Below are 22652 nucleotides of genomic sequence, written 5' to 3'. Positions count from 1 at the left end.
GCTGTTTTATTTTATATATGTTTTCTATTCAGTTACTGTGTGTTGAGTTCAGCCTTCACAGCATCGAAGCCTCCCCCCTCCCTGGCCTCTTGGAAGGCCTCGGGGAAAGATGCCCAAACTCCTTACACCGTTTTCTTTTGACGGACAGAGCGCAGCCAAGTCGAGCATGTTAAACATTATGTAGATGGAGTTCTGAAGCCACTGGGAGCTTTGTAAATAGTGGAAATCTCCAATTTAATGCTGGCCTACAGGCTAAGAGCAACACAGAATGAAATGTGAAATCTCTCGCTGTTGCTAACCCTCATGCTCCAGCTTTTTCCTTCACCAAATACCCGTCCCCCTCCCTTTGTTTTCCCAAATCGGTTCATCTTGATCGCTCTTTTCCCTCCATTCCGTCCATTCCCTCTCATGGTCTGTAATTCGTTCTTCACTTCTCCCTCTCTCCTTCCTTCTATACCTCTCCCCCCCCCCCCCTTTTTCTGTTTTGTGCTTCCTCTCATCTCTGTCCAATCTCTCCCTATTCCTTCTGCTGCCCAAAGTCTCATTTCACACTGCCACTTTTTTCATCCCCTTTTCATCTCTTCCTCTCCCTCACTCTCTCCATCTCTTGATCCCATTTTTTCACGGCGCCCGGATCGTGGCCTGGTCTGGCCTTTTAATGTCTCCCTCTGCTACTCTCTCTCCTCCACTGTTTCTATTCTCTCTCCCTCGCTCTCTCTCAGACTGTAGCTAATGCCATCAAGTGTTCGCAGCAGCTCTGAGCCCGAGATTCACGGCTCACGGACCTCGAGCCACAAACAAGCACAAGCAGGAAAAATATAAAACACTACGGAAATATCTGGGCATTACCGTTACACACAGGTCAGGAAAGATGCACAAATGTCAGGTGTTATTCTACAGACACACATATCTAAAAACAGTGTTGAAGCATTATTAAGCACATTTCCAAACCAAACAAATCTCGGTGTGCGCTTTATCTGGTGCCTCACTGCTGATGGTGATTATCCCCAGTGTGTGAAATACCCAGTGGCAATCGGGGGGGGGGGGGTCCCCCCCATAGTGCCCCAGTGTTATGCTGAAGTCCACAGCGGAAGACGAGGCCTTCTCCTCCTTCCGTCTCCCAAGGACAAGAATAAAACGACAGACAGTCTAAGTGATTTCTGTGTGCGTCTAAAGTGAATGTCGCGCTCCACTAACACAACGCTCTCTCTCGCTTTCTCCCCCTTTTCTATCATTTGCCCGCGTGTGGTTTCAGGTTTGAAATCAATTTGGCTTAGATGAAAGTTTTCAATTTCATTAGCTTGATCAAATGGAGCGCTGTTAACAGGCGGCGGTAATAGAAAATCATTTAGGCTGAGCAGCTCGCACACTCTCAAAGGACTGGTTAAGAGCTGCTAAGAGAGGGAGAGATGGAGAGATGGAGAGGGAGGGCAAGGGGGGGGGGGGGGGCAAGAGGGGAAAGAAAAGGAGATGACAGGTGGAAAAATATTGACAAGACACAGCGAGAGGGGGAAAATGTGATAAAGATGGGGGCTCAGAAGAGAGAAATATCTAATTTTTTGAGAAACGAAAAGAAAGATGGAAGACATGATGACAGGAGATAAAAAAATATAGAGTGAGAAAAATATGGGGACGAGAATAGTGAGGACAGAATATGCACTTTAGCGAGAAACTAAAAAAGAAGAATGTGACAAAGGAAGACGAGCAGAGAAAAAGGGTGAGATTAAGTGTAAGAGTGATGACAGTGTGGGAATGATTAAATCAGCAAAAATGTCACAATAAAGCCAGAGGGAAAAGAATGCAAAGAGGAAATGGAAACAAGAGCGAGGAAGACAAAAGAAAAGAGTCTCTTTATCTGGTGTGTCTGCTAAGTACTGGCCCATTAAACCTCTATTACTGCTGCTCAGACGTTTGACAGAGAGAAAATATGTTGTGATGAAAGAATTAAATTAACTATCAGCCATCAGGAAGAAAACGTCAGTGGACTGGCAGTTAAATATTACCTCTTTGATGAGGAAAAACAAATATCTTATCAGTCAGACATTAACGCAGGGGAGGAGAGCGGAGGCACAGAGGAAACTCTGAAGCGGCTGAGACTTGCATTTAGACATTTACCATCACTTTTGTTTTCTGGGGGTAAGTATCAAATAAATTACAGAAAGAAATGATATCAGCGCATGTGTCGTAAACAAATTAAAAATTATCCACTTGTACGCAGAATTAAGAATCTATAACTTGTGCTTTTGAAAGACATTTTTACCAGACTGGTTTTTACGGAACGAATATAAGAAAATTTGTTTAACATTTGAGTTGGAGCACGAATATAAATAAAGTCTTGTGCAATTATATATCGTAAAGAAATTAATATCACATAGAAGTAAACTTTCGGAAAAAAATCCAATTGAAGCGAGTGGGGGGGGGGTTGATGACACTTTTTACCCGTGACAGGCACAAAAATGATAAAAAGAAAAGAAAACAAATATAAGACTTTCACATAGAAGACACCGATGAAGATGGCTAGAGAGTTTGTGGTGATAAGAGCCGACACCTGCGACGTGATCACGTGATCTCTGCAGCAGAGTTAATGCGTCATTTCCTTTATCTGCCGCCTGCACCCGGCTGTTCCACCTCTGGCCTGAATTACGCAGTGGATTCGATGCTGTTGCTGTTGCGTCTGTGCAGAGAACCCCCCCCCCCCCCGCTGTGGTGTGCATGTGTGAAAGGCAGACTGCGGGTAAAGTCCGTAACCAATTCTCCGGATTTCACCCGGAGGTCATGTCTGAATATAGAAAAAGACGGACTTTCCTACCAGCCATATGCAACTGTTATAGATTAGCTTTTAAACCTTTTACACACACACACACAGATACACAGACACAGACACACACACACACACACACACACACACACACACACACACACACACACACACACACACACACACACACACACACACACACACACACACACACACACACACACACACACACACACACACACACACACACACATTAGTACTGCACACCCTACCAATAAATTGAATTAAATCACAATTAAATGTGAAAAACAACACCTAATGTTAATCAGTTTTCAGTCTCCTCTGAGTCACGGAGTCATGGTGTTAATGATTGGACCATTCAGCTCCTCGCTGAAACACACACACGAACACACAGTGTGTGCCCAACCAGCCAAGTGGAGCTAATGGAAGGGGGAGATGCGTTGCTCATGAGCTCAACCTTAAACCCCTTGACGTGCCTTGGAGACCGACAGCAGCAGTCACACACACACACACACACACAAAATTAGTCCGCCTATTCATGCTAATCTGAGGGAAAATGACTTGCTCATTAGCAAGACCCTTAAACCTCTCGACAGGCCTTTGAACCCCAACCGCTTCATGGTCACAGAGTATATACAGAGAAATGGAGGCACACACACACACACACACACACACACACACACACACACACACACACACACACACACACACACACACACACACACACACACACACACACACACACACACACACACACACGTGCCACAGAAGTTGGGTTATTCAACCATTAAGACTAATCGGTTGAGCGTAGATTCTATTATTAGCAGCACATGTAAACAGCAAGAATCTAATGTTGAGTTTATAAAACAGATGTCTGAAGCAAACAAAACCTGCGAAACAAAGGAAATGCATAAATTTGATTAATGAACAGGAAACGATAAAAGAACCATAGACACATTCCATTCTTCTCAAAACTCTGACTCTCCTGAAGAGAAGCCTCCTCTGGTGTGTACTATCTGACCTCAACCCTGGAGGAGGTGTGTAACTGATTGTCCTTTGCTTTTGCCGTCTGAAGGTCTGTGACGTTTCGTATGATTCATCACTGAATCCACAAAATAAAGGCTGGATTTGGACAAAGTGTTGTGTGGACACGTTTGAGGGCAAAACCTGTTTATAGTTGGGGAATGAAGAGGCAGCGGAAGAGGAATGAGGTGCGCAGACGATCTCTTCTGACAGATAATCGTGACTTTTCACTCTGTTGTACACGTGTAAAGTGACAGAAACTGTTGCATGAAGAATGAAAACAAGAGATTCAAGCCCAGACTCATCTCTGACATCGGCCCTGCTGGACAGTCACTGTATTAAGAGGTTTTGAAAGTCAGCGTCTTGGTTTCAGAGAGTGCAGAACCAGACGACCCCTACCAATCCAACAGAGGAAGTGATGAGGAGGGGGGGGGGGGGGGATAAAAAGGCCATCTAATAATCTGGTGCAGTAGGAAAATGGAAAGGAGATCGTTGTTGAAGAGCGATCAGGGAGGTAGAGCGATACGCGAAGAAGGAGGCTATGATTGGCAGATTTCTCTCTCAGCTCCTGAGTGTGGCCATTTGAATCAGTTATAAACCTTGACACACATCAACTACTACATGTTCACCCAACCTTGAATTCACACTCCTCACTTTTAACTTCATATGATGAAGTATCACACAGAGAAGAACACTTGAATTCTCTGATCCTGACTGAATTAAAGTCTTCAATCAGGTTCTTAGAGCACAGCAAGGCTTTTCTGATTGTAAAATGAGTCTTTGGAGAGTCAGAGCTCTGGCCCTCATCGCTCTCCTTGACAAACCGTTCATAGAAATGAACTCAAACGTGTTCACTTCTAATACTCGCTCCTCATTACACTCAAGGTCCAGAGGAGTTGCAGTGGCCGTCATTACAAGGTAAAGAGAAGCAGACAGGAGATGAACCTGTCGGGTTTCCGATGTAATCGGAGTTCAGAAAATTAAAAGCTGACGTAATCGGATAAATTGTGTCAAAAATATGATATCAGCAAAGTTTTTTGGTTATGTTGTCATTGACATCTGTCCATCAGAAGGAAAACATTTGTAAAAACCTCCTTTTAAGGGACTTAAATCAGCATTTGCATGTGGACGAGGGGCCAAAACACAATGTGAATAAAAAGGTGGATTTAAACACCTGTGTTTACCTGCTCGTTCATGTCAAAATGGCCGCCTTGACAAAGGTGTGCATAGTAAATAATTACATTGCGGCTCACTCCTAACACGCTCTTCTGTTGCATTCATAATGTGTACTTTAGAGAGAGAAAATATGTGAGTTAGTGTGTGTGTCAGTGTAAATCTGTCCGAGCCCTGCAGCAAACAGGATCTGTCTCGATAAGATTTACTGATAAGAGGACGAGACACAGAGAATGAATAGACTCTCAAGGGAGGAGAAAATCTCACACAAACATACTCCTCCAACCACCCCATCCATCCCCTCTTCAATCTCTCCATCCACGAGAGCCAATTCTTTTTCTCATCATCCAGCTCCTTGAGTGTGGAGGTGTGTGTCTGTGTAGGTAAAGGCTATACAGCGAGTCGAGGGTTCTTTTATGTCACAGTATGCAAACACACACACACACACACACACACACACACACACACACACACACACACACACACACACACACACACACACACACACACACACACACACACACACACACACACACACACACACACACACACACTTTCTGCACACACACTTTCTGCACATTGATTAGCATGGGAAACCAATCATTTCATCAGAGGAGGAACTGAGAGGTTTTCATGACAGATACAGTAAAGAGAAAATAAGGATATATTCTAAATGACCTAAACAGGTTAATTAACCAATGAAAAAAGTTGTAATAATAACGGAGCTCAAAGGGACAAGAAAACTACAACTCACAAGACCTGCGCTCCAACTGTAAACCAGATACACTAAGATGATCTGTGCTTTCTTTTCACTTTGGAAAAATGACAAGATGAAACACGCTTAAAATTGCCAGCTGGCAAAAACCAATGTATTTTTCCACACCGTGTTGGAAATTATTGGCCCTGTGAGATGGACGAGGTTCTCATGAGAGGTGAAGGAAAATGTGGATGATAAGGACACAGCTGTGCTGACAACTCAGATGAAAGAGAACAACGGTTTTAAAAATCCCGGAGAAAACATTCAACAGGTATGTGTCAAGTTTTTCTATGTGAAATCAACAGAATATTGTTAATTTGCAGTTTTGTTAATGTTCAGCTCTAAAAAAAGATGTATATGAAATTTAAAGTGAAGTTTTACAGACAGGCTGGCCACATTCATACCTGTATAGTCTACCTACCATAGACTTACATAGTCTCAATCGCCACCTAGTAGCTGGCTGCAGTATAGTGTATTAGTCCTTCATGTTGGTGGATGGGACATGAACCAAAGTCAAAGCAGAAGTCAAATAAATGGCTCAAAAAGGTAGTTCTCATCACACTGAGGTAAGTTTTTCCAGTAAGTTCGATTTTAATTATTAATTTGATGTCATATAAACGGGGTAAAACCTCATGATTGACAGCTTGGACTGACTAGTTACTGGTCGAGGGTGTGTATTGTCGGGACCTTGCTCTACTCCCCGATAACTACTGCGCAGCGTCTGGTTGCACATGCAAAAGATGGCAGCTTTCATATCCAGGATATTTTTGCTTAATTTCTTGATAGTGGGGAGCAGGGTGGAGACATGTCGTCCATCTTTGTGTCCAGTCTATGACACCCACGCCTCTCACCCAGTTTGCACTGGTGGCCATAGAGCTGTGCGGAGTGGTGGACATTCAGGTCATTTCAGTTTCTTTTTCAAAAAACCAGGTGGCCTCGCTGTGACCACACAAGATCCATAACATACAATAAACTCAAAAATCAATACTGTGAAAAAAGCAGAAAATTTCATGACAGGGGGAAAAGGGAGGTAGGCAGTGAAGAGTGTTTCATGTCCACTTGTTCCAGTCCACCCACTTCTGTACCTCGGTGTCTCTGTGACCTTCTCCACTCTCTCTGTGCTCTGGCCTCTCACTGTCCCCATGACAAAAAGACCAGAAGAGTGTGCTTGTGTGTGACAGAGGCAGAGAGAAAAAGGTTCACACTTGAAGGGGTGTGAGTTTTGGACAGCATGGTATTTAGCTGCCTCACATGTTCACGTCACTCAGTGCGCATTTCCTCTTGCAATCAGACGGAAATGTTTAAAATTACAGTTAAATTAAATGTTATAGTCCTAGACTTATTTTTAGTTAATAGGCTCCCTCTGTGTGCATGTGTGTTTAAATGGGTTGTGTATTGTGTAGGTGTCTGCGAGTGTGTGTGTGTATGTGTGTGCAAGCATAAGAGTTTTTGCCGGAGTGAGTCAGCGAGCCAGTGAATGAAACCAACAATAAGACAGGAAAGAGAGAGGGGGGGAGAGAGCAGTGTGTGCGAGACCGTTATGAGTGTGAGTGTGTGAATGCGTGCGTGTGTGTGCGCGTGTGTGTGCATGTGTGCGTGCATGCGTTCTTGTGTCAGTGATTTTACATCAGTAATTATTAATGCTCTGTATTGCACGAGTAATGGTGCATAGAGCTGACATTCTGCGACAGGTTAACAGTGTAGTTCAAAACACACTTGAGTACACAGGTAGAGACAACGCACGCACACGCACACACACACACACACACACACACACACACACACACACACACACACACACACACACACACAGAGAGAGCAGAGCAAGACCCATCTCTTTGACACATAAAGCACAACCTCCACCACATGGCTATTCCGGCAACGACAGATGAAAAAGGAGCAGTTTGTTGTCATCTGTGAAAGTCAGATCATAAAAAAAACACACTGAAACGCACAAGTACACACTGAAACACACAAAGCACTGAAAAAGAAGGAGGGCAACCTCAACAAACCTGAAGGCAGTTAAGTGACCTACTGAACACCGAGATAATCTGTTTCATTTTATGTAAATGCCAGCGCATGTGCTTTGATTTGCAACGGCTGCGAAACTGTTGACCGAGAGTTCCTGTTGTACAAATTTTAGATAACGGCAGCCAGCCAATCAGAAACAAGTAGGACCTAATGAGCACAGCCCAGAGATCTCCTCATGACTGAGATCAACGCATTCAAACGTTTTTTTTGGCTTTGACTTAGTGCTGCACTGTTACTGTGGCAATATATGCATATATAAAAATAAATATAAAATGTATATTTTACAATTACACAACTCATTCAATCAATCCAACTTTCACCGGGGAAATCAAAGACCAAAAACCATATTTTTGAAATGGACAAAGGTTTTACGGTGGGGGTTTTCTGAGGCTGGAGTCAGACATGCACCAGAAGAAAGTTACTGTCTGATTACAGACGTCAGCACAAACACCAACACATTCCCCATGCATGAGAGTGAGAAAGAGAGATGAGTATTGTGCGTTCCGCGTACATTTCAACTATGATGCCCCCCCCAAAGTCGGATTTCATTGCATTATAGCCACCTGTGGTAAATCTGGCAGCAGCAAACCACACTTTCCCCACCAGGAAAGAAAAAGAGCCCAACTTATTGTCAACTCAGGTGTGACGTCATTTCCAGCTGCAACTTCTGAGGTGAATGAAACGCAGCATGACACAGAGCAAGGGGGAGGGGGAGGGGGGGGGGGGGGGGGGGGAGATGCTACTGGCCATCCTAACTGCAGAGGGGACAGTGAAACAGCAGCAATATGCACCGTCACACACGAAAAATACACAGTCCCTGTCCCAGAAGAGGAGGAGAGGAGAGAAGCTTGGATGCTTTCATCTTTTGGTTACTCAGCCGTTTCACCGGGCACAGCTGTTTCTCTGTTCGCCCCTTCCTCTCTGGTCTCCTGTTGGTGTGCCGTGCGGCGCGGCCACAGCGACCACCGCGCTCCCGAGCACACAACGCAGCGACTAACTGCTCAGCGGGCCGTGAGTGATCGGAGCTGATTAAAATACACACACACACACACACACACACACACACACACACACACACACACACACACACACACACACACACACACACACACACACACACACACACACACACACACACACACACACACACACACACACACACACACACACACACAGAGAAGCGTGCACACAGACACAGAAGGCACTCACGGGAGTGTGATACTAATGCTGAAGGACTGTCATGTGTGTGGAAAACTGAGGCAACAAACTGCACTCAGCTTTAAACCCCCAAATATCTGTCAGCCCTCTTCATCGTATGCTTCCTCTTCCTCTTTTCTCCCGGGAGTAGGTGGGTGGTGGCGTTACCCGACCTGAATTCAACTGAGCCTGACAGTGCATGGCCATGCGCACACAATAATAATCAGGGAATAAAAGCAAATTGTAACGTAGCTTCACTTGAGCTTGTATGACTGATTAAATTATGTTCTAGAGAGGATTCACATACAATTCAGGTCTGTAAGGAAGCCTCTGCCTCTCATAGGTGGACGTATACTGTCGGAGAGATCTTCAACTCGACTAAAAAAAGAAATCTCAAAACAATCTTAAAATACTTTTGCTTCAGTTACTTGATTTAGGGAAACCAGTGAGGCTGTACCTCAACCACAGGGGCCATTAGGCCTGGGTGACAGAGGCGGCCCCAGTCGCCCCCTGATCTAGTAAAACACGTTTTGGGTCCTTTTTGTGTCAAATGTGCAGCAGATCTTCTTCAAACACAAAGAGCGAGAACCAGTTACCAGTTAGAATCAGGTTGTACCTATAGCGAGCCAACTCACTGAGGCAGAACATGAAGGTTAAGGCTAAAAGAAGCTTTTCTACCTCGGACAAGGAGGTTTTCACCCCTGTCCGGATTACGCACAAACTATTGATCAGATTGTCAGGAAACCTGGTGGAATTATGGGACATAGAACAAGAAAGAACCCTTTCAAATTTAGCATAGAACCGGACAAAGGGGCAGATGTTTCTATCATATCAACATTACGAGATTTTCTTACATTATCCCCAATTTCCTAGGAAATAATTCATGGATCTTGATGAGAAGACACATTGAGTGATAACTATGAGTCCGTGCAATTTGGTGCAGCTTGATTGAATTTAAGGGGACTGTCAGACCTTGGCAGAAGTTTGCGCTGTACCGAGAGTAATAGATGGAAAAAGAAAAAAGGTTGAAGGCAACAGACACGGGCGAAGAGTCATCTCCTTTTGCTGGACAAGAAGACTCTTCGATTCAGTCTTTACATGCAGTCGCTACACATTGAGGTGATGCTGGTCTGAGAACGACTAACAAGCTAAAACAGACCAATGAGCGACGGAAGAGAGATCAACAATGTTAACGAATACAATCTAGAGAGAAAGTATGAGGTTAGATGATGTTGTTACAGCACAGAATCCAGCGTGTGATGAAAAGCGATACAGAGCTGATGTACGTCCGTTGCTGCACTGAACACTGGCCTCTAGCTGGCATTCAGTAGTGCTGCTGTGTCGTGCCAGCCCATATGGAATAATGAGAATTGATGACTCCCTATGGGACGGAACCGTGCATTCATTATTTCCTTTCGTATATTCTTTCATTGGTTGATGTGTTCAGGTGTCTAAATAAATAAAATAAATGTATACATTAGATACGTTTGGGGTAAAATCCCAAATTTGACATGTAGTTTGATTTTTTTGGAGCATATGCTGATTCTCTTCTTTTTAATAGGCCGAGCAGGAGAAGAGGAGAAGAGGAGTGCGACAGACAGATGAGACACAGACTGAGGGAGCAACTGGAGAGGTGAAGGAGAAGTGAGTATCAGGTAGACGGGGGAGTTGACACAGTTTGTCATACAGTTCACATCCGTCACAGTTCAAACGGAGAACTTGTCACACAATAGGAGCAGAAGCTGTGAGGCCAGGGGTTGGTGAATGTTCACGTGAACAAAAGCCGCTGCCTCATTTGTGTCAAGGTCTCTGCTGCTGCTGCCGGAAATTAATATCATAAAGTTCAGGGAAAAGTCTTTTTTCGCTCTTATTTTGCTTTATATTGTGAAACCCAGCCTTTAGCAACCTTAATTTTATAAATGAACCCAATCCTTTTATTTTGAAATATTGGATGAAAATTTCTAGATTACTGGGTTCAGATCCTGCTCCACCCCAGAATTTCAACGGGGTATAAGTACACAAACGGATTTCCTTCCATTTATAAAGGTCACGCAACATCATTTTTCAAACATCCTTCACGTCACCTTTTTCAGCTGTGCGGGGACACTCATCTCTAAATCGGATTCCACGCGCGCAGACGGTGCCACATGCGCACACACTCGTTCATTTCCTCTCTGATCCAACTGTGGGGGAGACGGGCTGCCACCAGGTCTCTTCCCCGGAGACCTCAGCCGGGCACGCGGGTGGGTCAGCCTCGGTCCTCGCGTCTCAAATGGCACCGGTTAGTACGCGCGTGTCATCCGAGCTGCGGCTCAGTCAATTACTTATTATTCCACGCGCATGCCACGGATGCAAGAGGTGTCAAGGTGAATATGAACTAATCGATCGTCGTTTGGCTTTTAAATAAATGCCACTTGCTTCATTTGAATTTACTGGAAAGCACAAGCTGCAGCGTGTGATCACCAGCTGGCACAGACATCTCCTGGATGTCTCAAAGCGTCACATGCAACCCGGCTGCAGTTTGGCACTTTTTGGGGTGAATGTGCACGGTCACATCCTGGATAAAACCGAGTTCCTTCATCTGTTGCAGACACATTCCCAACATGCACCCGAATGCAAAGTGCACAAACGAGCCAAGGAAACAACACAACAACTACAACTCAAAGCTTGATGCATTTGAAGGGATAAAACAAAAAAGAAACTATTTTTGATCGCTGTGTGCACTGTGACAATCCTGGGTTTCTATAACCCCAAATTCAACGAAGTGACAATGTCTAAATCTGGCGACAAGTTAGCGCCGGCATCCGCGTCTCTTACCTTTCCACAGGAAAAGCAGCAGCACCGTCTTCCAGAGGCGACATCCCACCGGTGCGCATCGCCGTCTCCGAACCATCTCCATCCCTTTGTCGGTTAAAAAAAAATAATAAAAAACTAAAACCTCCGGGACTGTTCACAAAATGGATAAAGGGGGGGTGTTTAAATATTTTATCTCTTTCCTCTTCTGTTCCCCAGAGAGATCACTACCGCGTCGGTGCCATCAATAATCTCATTTTGACCGAACTGCGCGCTCCCGCTGACCTAACACACCGCGCAGATTAGCTTTGGAGTGAAACTATAAATCCTCCTGGAGTCAGTAATAAAGATGAAGAAGAAGAAGAAGAAGAAGAAGACCCCCCTCCTCCTTTGGGCATTTCCAGTGCAGGGTGGCTTCTGGATTTTTTAATCCCCCCCAAACCACAAAAGAAAAAGTCTGCGGTGTGTCTCCTTCAAACCAGAGCTGGGGAGTGAAGCGGTTCCCCCCCCCCCCCCCACTGCGTCCTCCCGTGCGCTCCTCTCTGCGTAATGTATCCAAACGGGACGACTCGGGCTGAGGGGAAACTCGAGTGTCTCTCCTTCAAACGCACTTTTCTTTCTTCCAAAGTTTAAAACCAAAGCAGCGGAGCGGACCGAGGACTCCTCCGGGGGAATCAAAAAGTCCACTTCGGAGACACAACCCGAGTAAAAACTGTCACTTGAGGCTCAGGATAAAATCCAAATTCCAGGCGCAAGGCAGCAGCAGCTCCGTCCGTCTCCTCTTCTTCTCCTTCTCCGTCCTGCCTCTCTTGTCTCTCCTCTCGCTGTGCCAGGTATGTGCGCGTCTGGGCTCAACTTGAGAGGCTGTATCCACTCGTCCGCGGGATGGAGGGAGGAGAGGACCGAGGAGGAGGAGGTCTGACACTTGCACCAGCCGGCAGAGGAGGAGGAGGAGGAGGAAGAGGAGGAGGAGGAGGAAGAGCAGCGGAGGCTGTGGGGCTGAGGAGGGTGGAGAGTGGGGGCGGGACTTGAGGATTTGAGTGTCAGTTGAGCAGCCAATGAAGTGTCCAGGAATTTATTTGGTCTTTTAAAAAAAACAAAAAATTCTTTCATAATTTTAGATTTATTTATGCGGATTTTATTAAACTTTCATTCACTGTTGGAAGAACCCAACACACAACTATAGCAACTGTGCAACTATGCAATTTTTAAAGAATGTGAAATTAACAAAATCACAAAAACAAAATCTAAACTGAGGCCAATGTGGGATATTGAAAACCAATGACTGAAAACAAAAAGCCTTCACGTCAGAAACTGATTTCATGGATAGTTCAGTTTGCACTGCAGGAGAAAAAAAAACTTGATTTGAAATAAAATTCAAAGTTTAAAATAAGATTTGCTGTAAAATGAGGCCAAAGTCTCCGTGTGGTTGGTGTGTGTGTGTGTGCGCACATTCACATGTCGTTTATCTTTGCAAAGCCTCTCTCTGCATTATTCATACAAAGACACACACTACACCTGTTCTCTCTGTAATCGATAGACACCAACTTCACACACACACACACACACACACACACACACACACACACACACACACACACACACACACACACACACACACACACACACACACACACACACACACACACAAACACACACTCAGTGGCGTGTGACAGCTTGTACAACTGCAATATGATGTGATGCACCTTGTAATAAAACTCATTCACTTTCTATTGATAGGACGTGTGTGTGTGTGTGTGTGTGTGTGTGTGTGTGTTCTTTGGGACTATATTTCATAAGGCAGCACGCCTGCTTCCCTTTGTCAGCTAAATGTGTAAAAGCTAAAGAGATGACATTGTGACTTATTGAATTGCAAATCAGTCGCTGGGTGGAGGGATGGGGGCATGGAGGGATGGAGGGATGGAGATGTGGAGGGATGGAGGGATGGAGGGTTTCCGGAGATGCGACGTGAGCCCCTCTGCCTCACCGCCTGTCTGTCTGTCTGTCTGTCTGTCTGTCTGACGCCAGGGTCTCCACAAGAGGCTAAGAAGGAGCGACAGCACCCCCTAGTGTCACAAAGAAGCGACACTGAGGTGATGGCATGCACAGAACACCTCTCCATCCATTCATCCCTCATCTCTCCCTAATTACCAGTTTCCTCTTTCCTTGGTGCATCTATCCTTTTCTTTATTCTTCTGTCAATTCCTTTCTTCTTCTCACTGTAATTCCACCACGTGAACTCAGCTGAGCCTACACGCTCCTTTTCCTCCTCCACTCACTTCCCCCCCCCAAAAAAAACACATTTCTCTGGGCTCCCAGTCACACGCCGACTACACCTCCATAAAGTCCGGGCAACCGCCATCCGTCCGCAACGTTACGAAGCAGAACCAAATCAGCAACATTTTAAATGATTATTCTAATTTCCACTCAATGGCTTTTTCCTTCAGCCAGCCGCAGCGTTCCCCGTGACTTAAGCTTGAAAGATCTTTTTTTATTTATTTATTTATTTAAACTGATCTATTCGTCTTGGGGCTTCAGCCAAAGCGAGGTATTAGTTCAGCAAGCATGCAGTAAAAAAGTTATATTTGTCCAAATACAGCATCTGTATACCAATGAGGCCCCACTGGCTGTTGAGAGGAAATTTGACACAGAATAAGAAGAATTGCAGATAATTCTCCTCGTATCTAGAGGCAGAAAAAATTACATTATCAAAGTATGAGAAGAAAATTCTGCTGTTATATATAAATATCGACATCCCAGACATTTGTTCCAAATATTTTTTAGCCTCGACGAAAGTTTCTGTAATTTGTCACGATCAAAGGAAGCCTGGGAGCAGCATATTCTTCATTACATCACTAAAAGGAAGTTGTTCATGTGTCATTTTGAGGAGTAACTTCAAATACAACCTGTAATGGATGTTATGGGATAAATGAAGAATATGCTCTGAGATGCTCGTTGCTGACCACAGACACTGACCTGCTCTACTTTTGCACCTCAGACAGGATGAGTCCCACACAAGCTCAGTTCCTTAAATATACAAGTCCCACTTTTTATGGCGTGTTTGTCGGACTTGCTGAACTTTGTCTTGGTTTCCTATTTTAAAAATGCTGCTCTAATTTGAAGGTGTGTCTGACAGGGCTCAAGTCTTGAGGGTTTGGAAGATGAAAATAAAAAAATGTCAACATTTTAAGTGATGACTTGAAGTGGTGCAGACGACAGTTTCTTAGGTTTCCCTCGATAACATCTCTTTTCCAGTGGTACATTTAGCTTCTGTAGTAAAAGTTTTTATACTTTTTAAACGTAATCAATAACAAGTGGGGAATTGATGTACTGAACCAATCAGAGCGAGCAGGTAACATTAGACCCCGCCTTCTATGGCCGAGACTCAGCCATAATGAAGGAGTGGACCAGCACCATTAAGGAATAGGAACACACTGAGTGAGTACTTTTACTTTTCACACTTATATAGTATATTTTAAAGCAAGTACTTACTTTTTGTCAGGTAGAAAGGTTATTTTGGTACTTTTACTTGAATACATTTGTCAGTAATAAGTTTTCGAGTACTTCCTCCGCCACTGCTGCCTTTACAATGCATTGACTCCAGGAGTAGTGAGAGAGCTGAAGGGGGAAAAGTCAAGTCGTTTTTCAATACTACAGAGTTCCCTCATTATACGAGCGTTTAAATGTCAAAGTCAGATCCCCTGAAGAACTGATGACGAATACAAACCTTCACTGTAGTTATGTGCCTACATGCAGGTGAACATAAATGTGAGTGAGAAGCCGACTTGTTTTTTAACTTCCTCAGGAGACACAGAGACACTGATTTATGAAATTAAAAATCAAAAAATATAAGAGCTGTGTGTGCCCATAATTCCCCTCCTTACTTTGAATTCATTGACAGTATTTCATCTTAAAGTTGTTATCACGGCCGTAAAAAAATACTTGTGATTCCGGGTTTAGAGCTCAGGAAGCAGAGCAGGTCCGACTGGGGCTGAGCATGAGAAAGTGTTGAGGGGACTCTGGACAAAGGCAGAATATCTAATATGAAGAAAAAGACTCCTTCTTCTCCATTAGGCAGGAAGGCAAGACCCAACTCAACAGTACTGCCGGGAAGTGAAGAAGGAGTAGGTGGGGGGGCAACTGGACATAGGTGTCAGGGAGGGGCAAACAATCACAGAAACAGGAAGTAAGACAACCAGAGACGCAAGTTAAGGGATATCAAAATAAAAGTCCTAGTAAAAGTATTGATTTTACAAGCCTCTTTGTCTGTATGGCTGTGTGTCATACACTTGCCAAAGAAGAAAATAGAAACAAGAGACCAACACTACAGACTGACCAGTTAAAAATAAGAAAACCTGATATTCATCGCCCCCCCCCACTGAGCATAATAGTCCCCCTTCAGCCCTTTTAAGGCAGAAAGCCACCAGCTTGTCCACCATCTTATAATAAGTGTGCTCCACCCTGAGCCGAGCCGTCAGCAGTCCTGTAAGAACCTGCCACGGGGTCCACACAGCCCACCCCCCGGCCCGATTCTTACTGCTCAGCCAGATGGTTCATTTGGCAGCAGCTGATATCAACTTAATGTGTTTACCGTTTTTCATGGCTTGATATTTGGGACCATAGACAATCAACTGGAAGGAAAAGACTCCCCCAAGACTCCAAACTTAACAACTCAACACGCCCACCAGATATGACATGCTTCCTCTTGATCAGGAACCAACGATCTGTGCACAGGGACAGAACCGAAAGAACTGGGCCAAAAAAGTCAAAGCTTTCATAGAATCCGGAGAATGAAATCAAATCATCTTCACACAGAGAATACAAGTTGTTGTTCTTTCTCCAAACTCCTCAAACTAATCTCGGCCCTTCACCTTCCACAGCTCTCCAACAGTGAGATAGACATTTTGCTCAATATTAGCTTATTGCAGATATTTAATATCGGCATATGGACAAGGGCAGAGGAAGTGTAGAAAAGAACAGCTCCAGTGGAGTCAAGTCAATTAAGTTTATCTATAAAACTAATTAAAACTTCCAGAGTTGACCGAAGTGCTGTGCAATAACAACCACAAGGAGTTAAAAAAGCTAAAAAGTGAATAACTAAATGACAATCAAAGCCTGAGAAAACATGGCTGTTTAGCTGTTTGTCTCCTCCCCTCATACTAAGAATGAATAAAGAAAAACAGGGTTAATGTGTGTTTAGATATTACACTTCCACTTGTAGTAGTACACTGTCATACAAATGCATTTGAGCTGACTGCTTTAGATAAATGTATCCATCAGAAGTCCATGAACATCATGAAGCATCTGTGCAACTCCACTTCCCTCAGAAAACTAATTGTGATACTTCATCCCACTGACTGGAGCTCATAGTTAACTCCAGCAGAGTGTACGTACACCACATTCATTTCAAAGCACAGGGGGACAGAAGAGCAACGGGACTGAGCGAGGACACTCATCGTGCTCCTTGGACGTTCACGGTCAAAACAGTGCTTGTGCGTGAGCGGCTGAGGTTTGTTTGCCGCAGTGGCTTCGTCTTTCCTCCTTCTATTCGAGTGCTGGGAGAAACGGCGGCGACAGAGGGGCGAGCGATACAGGCAGAGCTCCTCTCTCTCTCTCTCTCGGGTCAAATGTCTCTTGTAGAAATTCTGTCGACAGCTTGTTCAGACCATACACTCCACTCAGAGGCTGGAGGAAGATAAGCGCCACTGACAAACCTCCCTATTTACTTGTAATTTCCTCCCTCCCTCTCTCTTTCCAGCTCACTTTCTCTCCCTCGCTCCCTCTGCCCGTCTCTCCCTGCAGTTGGAAAACCATAGCCATCGCTTTGCTCAGTGGAGCAAACTGAATACATTAGAATCCAATTAAGGCTGGTGAGGAGAACTGCTCAGGCTTACAGTGTGCGGTCGTGTGCGTTTGTGTGTCCATGTGTGTTTGCGCACTCGTGTGTGTATGTGCGTTGATCATGTCTGATAGCTTATGCCCAGCCAGACTGTGAGGAGGGACGTCTGTGCGCAAAGTTTTGGGAGACAGCTTGAGTCTTTGTGTAAATCATGGCCTACTGTGTGCATGTGTGTGTGTGTGTGTGTGTGTGTGTGTGTGTGTGTGTGTGTGTGTGTGTGTGTGTGTGTGTGTGTGTGTGTGTGTGTGTGTGTGTGTGTGTTACACATGCTGTCATAGTGTATTGAGTCACTGACAGGGGACGCCTTTCTGTCTCACTCCAACTGGTTTCTGTTGCCGTATTAACGCACAGCAAGACCACTGTCAGGAACAGTAAATCAGAGCTGCAGTGTATGTGTGTGTGTGTGTGTGTGTGTGTGTGTGTGTGTGTGTGTGTGTGTGTGTGTGTAGTGGAGGTAGACAAACAACTGCTCACACATATACACAAATAAAAAAAACACAAGTGCACTCATACTTCTATCAAAGATATCACAGATGAACACATATAGCTGGAGGGTTAACACTTATCTTCACACACACACACACACACACACACACACACACACACACACACACACACACACACACACACACACACACACACACACACACACACACACACACACACACACACACCATGAACAGTCATAGAAGCACAAATTGTTACATTAACATATATACTGCACACACACATGTAAGACCGAGTACCACTGACTTCTGTAGACACACAGCCAAGAACACAACCAGACATCTTAGGGTTGGGTTATTTCTTTGTTTCATTATTTTCTTCTTTATTCTATACTTTCCCCTCCTCCTTCAACTTCTACTCTTCCTCTGCCCATCTCCTTCCTGTCTTCCTCTCACCCTTCTTCAGTTTTAGTCACCATTTTTGCCTTTAATGAGCTTTATAAGAAAATGTACATGTGAAGAAATTTTAAACAGCAAACAGACACACTGGAATAAGTAATACACCTCCGTTATTGTGGAGGGAGCAGATTATGTTCATTTCATTCATGTTTAGTTCTTGCTTTTAACCTTTCTTGTCAATGTGCACTGAATATTTACAATATATGAAATAAACCTTTGTGCTGCAGTTTATAGAATTTCCACCCAAAGCCTTGAAAACGCCCTCTTTTCTTTCTTTGCCTTAAAAGGTGAATAACATCTTAGGTGTGTCCAGAGATCGCCTGGTGTCCGTGTACCGAGCAGCGATGAGAGCCGAAGGTTAGATGTAAATGTTGCAGCCATGATGACAACACGCTCCTCTTCCGGATCTCCTGTACAGTCTCTGTCACCGCGATCACACACACCAGCAGCGGCCTGAGATCAATTACACAGAAACCCCCCCACCACCACCCCGCCCCTCCCCACTTCTGCCGCTACGGATGCAATTTACTTGCCCAGCGTAAATCAATGGAGACAAGTGGGGCTAATTTAGACCATTTGATGTCAATTTGGCCTTGACCCCTTCCTATCACACACACAAAGCCACATTTTCACTCTCTCTCTCTTATACACACACACACACAACCACACACACACAACTTAATGACTAGCTGCTCTAGGGTTTATTACGCAGAACTGAGTAGCATCCCCCAGTCTTGCTGGCAAGTGCGCGCACACACACACACACACACACACACACACACACACACACACACACACACACACACACACACACACACACACACACACACACACACACACACACACACACACACCTTTGAACATGTATGGACAAAAGCACACTTCTTGCCGCTTCATGCACGCGCACAAACACACACACACACACACAAAATGCACGCCATAACTCATGGCCCCACTGCTGGAGATTTCCATATTGGTTCTGTCAGAGACAATTTTGTTTACAGGGCCCTTTGGATGAAATAACAGCGTTGGGTGCTATCAATTACTGTGAGAGAGAGTGGAGGGCGAGAGAAGGAGGGATGAAAGGAGGACGACAGGGGGAATATAGTGGGAGGGGGGGGGGGGGGGGGTCACGAAACAATGGAGAGGAGGCTGGTAAGGGAGAAGAAAAATCAAGAGGAGGGACAGAGGAGGAGGAGGAGGGAGGAGACGGGAGGTGGGAGATAGCAGAACAGAGCAAGAGTGAGAGATGGATTTATTTTCTGTACATAAACTGAGTCCAAGTTATTTCTGCCCCGACCAAGGTCTGTGAGCCGAGGCCTGGAAAATATTCATTGGCACACAAAGGTCCCCAAAACAATAATTCATGCTCACACACAGAACTGCAACAGGACTTCCTCCCGCATTGGAGAAAGTGAGGTTTCCATGTTTTTCTAAATAATAAAGCAGATTTAGGTTTTATATAAAAACTGTGAAAGTATTCATACCCATTCAATGGAGGTATGCACATATTCAGAAACAGCTCCTTAAATGAGGCGTCAGGATTTCTGCAACTTTGTGATGTCATAACGTCACAGTCACCGCCCTCAGCTACGCTGGAGCCACGGTCCAATCTTAAAGGATATGGTTACCATGAGTTGTTCACCTGAAATCTAAAATATATTTTTGTTTATCTTTCTAATGATCTTTTCAGTCTTTAAATGTTTTAAGCCATTCTTTTACCGATCATTGGATTACTTGGCGTCTTAAGTTTCCCATTGACTACAAACTTGCTTACTCGCAGTTAAGGGATGATTTTCACAGTTTCAAGTCCGAGCTGCGAAAACAGGACAAACTGAATTTACCACCATAATTTCCCCATATATGCTCCCACTAATGTTCCATCCATGCACTTGCACCTTAAAGTCTATGCCGGTACCTCCTCTGCAGTCCCCAGACTGTGAATGCTCATAATGCAACTCAAAGTCTTTGTAGGAACTGCAGCTCGACGGCATCAGCAGAAGGTGCATCGCTCCCAAACAAACAACTCACCGCGCCCCGAGTGCAAAGGTGGGTTCCCAGCCTCTGGCAGAAAATGGCCAGTGACTCTGCCGTCCTGACTTCAGTGAGTTTGGTTTCACCACTGTGAGGCCGGGGCAGAGAAGAATGAGGTGACCCCCGAGTCCATTGAGTGACCAGGCATCCAGGGGAGAGGAGTGCAATAGTAATGATGGGGTGTAAGGAAAAAATACACAAAACTCTGATTTAACATGTACTCACAAATGTATTTTCGTTAATATGCAACAAGATTATACGTTACAAAACTCTTCATTCTTAATGTGATGGTCCAAACTAGTGTTTTTGCACGTTTTAGCCCCACAAAGTGCAGCTTTTAGACCTCGTCATCTCTCACATTTGCTGTTTAATAGGAAAGGTCCTCCTGTATAAAATGACCCCCACAGGTTGTCCATGCAAGCTCCTGATTATGACCTATAATTACTTTTAGAGTTAGGCGACCTTTAGCTGCTCTAGTAATTACGACAGGCGCAAAGGAGAGAGTCAGGTGATGTAGTCGTCTGTGTTAGGTGGAGGTGGGTGGGCTGGAAAAGCACAGGACTTTCACACAGGTGACTTCTGTTCATTTCTAATGTGAAACTGACGATCAACTTCTTTTATCCATGACCATTCCACAGTCCTAACCACATGTTATTGTTGTAACCATGACAACGAATGCCCTCAACATCCCTATTTGTTGTCGTCAACATATCAACAAAATCTGGGGTTTTAATCTTTGTGATTCTATCCTTCATGCTTGCCGTCCTTACAATGAATTTGTTCAGTTGCTCTTTGCTCTAACCCAGTCATGGAACTCTTTAACACATCAGGAATCTCCATCTCCCATGTGGAGATGAATCTTCTCAATATATCGGATCATTGGCCTTTTGTCTTTGTCTCCTCACTTGGTTCCAGCAATCAAACTCCGTGTTGACATCTGGTTTTCACAGATTATCACAGGATCTACAGTATAACAGTTTCAATATGGCAGGTGTACACACACCCCGTTTCTGACAGTTCTGGGGTTTCCACTGATGCACTTGTCACCTCCTTTATTTGCACTTTTACTTTGATTACATCTACAACTCAACTTTGGTTTGAGTTACTCCTTTTATTATCACTATGCATACACAGGCATCTTTCTGGAGGTAACATAAACTTCATGTTTCTCATGACAATTTAGACACTGACATGTTATAATTTTGAATAACGTCCATAGAGTGATTTTTAACTCACAGCTCTGACACCCACTGCAACGCTTATTCCGTAAGCCAATCATTCAACCTTTGAAAACCCATAGACTTGAAATTTTAACTATTTTGATTTCCGAATATTCCATTAGATTCCAAATCAAACCTTCTTCCAATGATTTTTCTTTATCTTTTAAACCTATTTATTGTATGCGTGCATTTATGAGAGCCCATTACGATGTTTTGATGAAGTCCTCCTTCGTGTCCGCTGCATTAAATTCAAAGCATTTTCCACTACTGCTCCGACAGTCTGAAATTATTCACCACTTATATTCAGGTGCAGGTAAGTGGTATGTAAATGGAAAAGGTAAAGATGCAAAGAGTCCCATCCTCCCTGGTACAAAAAGGGTCTGTTGTCTCCCACTCAGCGCAGAGAAGAGGTAACGTAAGGTGAGGCAGAAACACCTGTGAGGATGAAACACCGGCGTGTGATGAATTTAAAGTAACTAATGAAGGGCTGTTAAATCGACCCGACCACATGACTTGGCTCCAAACCAGAGTCACAACCTTTTAGAGAGGAGGTCTCCAAGCGCCAGGCCACCTCTCGGAAATGAATGTCAGTGCAGCTCAAATGCACCCTGCTTTCTTTCTGCATTTTTATTGTCAGCTCCTGACGGCACCACAGAGAGTGGGAGCACTATAAGAAGCTTTTCACCACTTCAATGAACAATCCCTGCAGATTCATGATACCATTTTACAGACATTTCTCTGCCTAATGCTGAAGAAAATGCACAAAGGCCCTGCTGTCAACAAATGTTGATATTCACCATGAACCTTATGTGTGTTTGATTTCAATCCACGTCTGTTTATC

General features: G+C 44.3%; 1 protein-coding gene across 1 annotated transcript in view; it reads right to left on the bottom strand.

Moving 5' to 3' along the window:
- si:dkey-215k6.1 (transmembrane protein 132C) overlaps positions 1-12700 on the bottom strand; it is a 221791-nt gene extending 209091 nt beyond the window's left edge. The window contains exon 1 of the mRNA XM_034596167.1: positions 11778-12700. Coding sequence (XP_034452058.1) covers positions 11778-11859 — 82 coding nt within the window. The 5' untranslated portion in view covers positions 11860-12700. The remainder of the gene's footprint in view (positions 1-11777) is intronic.
- Positions 12701-22652: the final 9952 nt, after the last annotated feature.

Source organism: Hippoglossus hippoglossus, chromosome 9 (genome assembly GCF_009819705.1).
Source record: "Hippoglossus hippoglossus isolate fHipHip1 chromosome 9, fHipHip1.pri, whole genome shotgun sequence".
Lineage (NCBI taxonomy): Eukaryota > Metazoa > Chordata > Actinopteri > Pleuronectiformes > Pleuronectidae > Hippoglossus > Hippoglossus hippoglossus.
Note: the sequence above shows the minus strand (reverse complement) of the source record. Positions and strands in the feature narration are given on the sequence as shown.